Source organism: Phalaenopsis equestris, unplaced genomic scaffold, assembly GCF_001263595.1.
Source record: "Phalaenopsis equestris unplaced genomic scaffold, ASM126359v1 Scaffold000203, whole genome shotgun sequence".
Lineage (NCBI taxonomy): Eukaryota > Viridiplantae > Streptophyta > Magnoliopsida > Asparagales > Orchidaceae > Phalaenopsis > Phalaenopsis equestris.
In genome coordinates, this window is record NW_018164645.1 from 2237639 (window position 1) to 2240158 (window position 2520).

General features: G+C 40.0%; 1 protein-coding gene across 1 annotated transcript in view; it reads left to right on the plus strand.

Annotated features, from left to right (window-relative positions):
• LOC110022935 (delta-1-pyrroline-5-carboxylate synthase-like) overlaps positions 1–2153 on the plus strand; it is a 48064-nt gene extending 45911 nt beyond the window's left edge. The window contains exons 12-13 of the mRNA XM_020722103.1: positions 1950–2023; positions 2121–2153. Of these exons, the coding sequence (XP_020577762.1) occupies positions 1950–1979 (30 nt within the window). The 3' untranslated portion in view covers positions 1980–2023; positions 2121–2153. The remainder of the gene's footprint in view (positions 1–1949; positions 2024–2120) is intronic.
• Positions 2154–2520: the final 367 nt, after the last annotated feature.

The following is a 2520-nucleotide window of genomic DNA, read 5'->3' on the forward strand; positions in this document are numbered from 1 at the left end:
CTGCAGCCGCCTCGACAACCATCTCATGGTTGTCTTCCTGCAGTTCATGCTCTCCCAACTGGTGCGTACTCATTGTCAGCAGCCCAGAATCATTCCTTCAGCACCCCTGCTACTATCCCAGGCCCCTGCAACCTTCCCTCCACCATCTCCTAGCCTTCGCTGCTACAGCCCTATAAGCCCCTTGCCTTGCTGTCCACTGTTGTCTTAACCACTTGCAACCTTCCCTCCACCTTCTTCTAGCCTTCTATCTCGTTGTTGTAGCCCCGTACACCCCTCGCCTTTCTTTACATTGTTGTTTCAGCCACCTGAACCGCATCATGCAGCCTCGTTGTTGTTGCAGCATTTCCCTGTTACTGCCATTTCCTTTCCATCCACCCGACCATTCCCCATGCCGCCTCACTGCTATCCTAGCCACCAAAAACACCTCCCCGCATCCTAACCGTTGTTCCCGCCACCCAAAACCGCCCCTAGCTGTTGTTTTTTCACTGCCCAATCCACCCACCGCCCTTGCTACCGTTTTTCCAAGTTCTTATCAGCCACCACCACCACATGAGATCAACCTTAGTTAGGTGTTTGTGTCGTGTCTGTTGCTATTTCAGATTCTGGGTATCGTATTGTATTTTCTCTTTCAAATGTGTTGGTTGTAATCACATATTTGCTTTCAATAATAATATTTTCTTTTACTATGGTGATTTGGGTTAACTTTCGGTATCATTTGGTATCAAATTTAGCATAACTCTACTCCTATTCTAGGGTTTCTTGCATCCACACATACCCAACCCCACCACACAAAAAACTCTCCCCGTTGCAGATTTTTTAATCCGACAGCCCAAATTTTTTTTCTCCACCCTACATCACCTCTATACATCTCCTTTCACCTACCTACTCTTGAACCCTTATCATGCCACCGATGACACAATAGTTGAACGTTGATGAGGATTTTACCATTGAAGAGAAACGACAACTCCACCGAGTGCTACTGTGGCTTGATGAAATTGAGGAAGGAGACCATTTAGAGGGGTCATCCAAACCCCATTTGATTCCAGAAATGTCAGAGAAACCTAAATTTGGAGTAAAGATGGATTTGCTATATTTTGATGGCTACTCGGATTTGGACGAGTTCATTGAGTGGTTCCACACTGTGGAACTTTTCTGTTAGTACCAAGACCTCTAAGCCAACATAAGTATATTTGTGCAAAAAGATAGCAGCACCTCATGTAACCCTTACTAATTCTTGTGATGATGATGATTTTGCCAATTTTTAAATTTGTTGGAAATTCTAATGAGAAAGATAAACTACTTGATTTTTGAAATCATGTTGGTTTGCTGAGAAATGAATGTACTGTAAAAGAAATACAATGCCAAAGACATGTATTGTATTTGGAATTCTTTGAAGTTTCTTGGTCCAGTGAAAAATAAATGCAGGATTTCACATTATTTGATTTGAAAAAAAATGAATTCAATGTAAAACATGTGTTCGATGGTGGCGGTGGGTAGCAAGTGGCGCTGGCAAGCGATGATGGAAGTGGTGGCCTCTTACTCGTAATTGGGTACATAGAGGGGCCCAAGTACATAATGCTAAAACAGTCTGTCATCATCACATAATTGTAGGTTAGTTCATGTTCTAGTTTGCAAACAAATTGTGGATATGGATTTGGGCAAGAAATCAGAGTATATGATTTTGGTTACTTTGATATTGATATTGGAAACCGTATAGTTATTAAGAGTCTGCTTGTGTGTGCTGGCATTGCATTAAGAAAAAAAAAACTTCCCCCCGAAATTTTACTTTGGTTCTTTTGTTAGTCTGATAATGGCATACATGTAAATTGTTTGCCCTTTTTTGTGTTTGATCAATTTAATCAGATATATTGTCTAAATAACATCTAAACTAGCAGTCTTTCATTTTATTTCCTTCTTGATATTAATATGAGTATAGATTGCGTCCTTAGCTATTCGAAGTGGGAATGGTCTTCTCCTGAAAGGTGGGAAAGAAGCCATGAGATCTAACGTTGTCTTGCATAAGGTACCCTTTTTCCTAACCATCTGTGTACATTAAGATGATTTTCATTGTCGATGGTACTCATGATATGGTTTTATAAATATATCCTATGTTGTTGTAGATTATCACTGAAGCTATCCCAGAAAATGTGGGGCAAAAACTCATTGGTCACGTTACGTCAAGAGATGAAATTCCTGACCTACTAAAGGTTTGATATCTAAAAATGTGAAATGTCTTCCTTTGGAGTTAATACCTCAGAAGTAATATTTTGAAAGTTTTCCAGCTTGATGATGTGATAGACCTTGTAATACCAAGAGGCAGTAGCAAGCTTGTTTCTCAGATAAAAGCTTCCACCAAGATTCCTGTTCTAGGTCATTCTGGTGAGTTGTATTTCAGATTCTCTTTACTTTCCATAACTAAGATGCTGCTTTAACCTGAAGATATGTGTAAGTTGCTGTCAACTACTTGTTCTTTCTTTCTAGATGGGATCTGTCATATTTATGTTGACAAATCAGCTAACA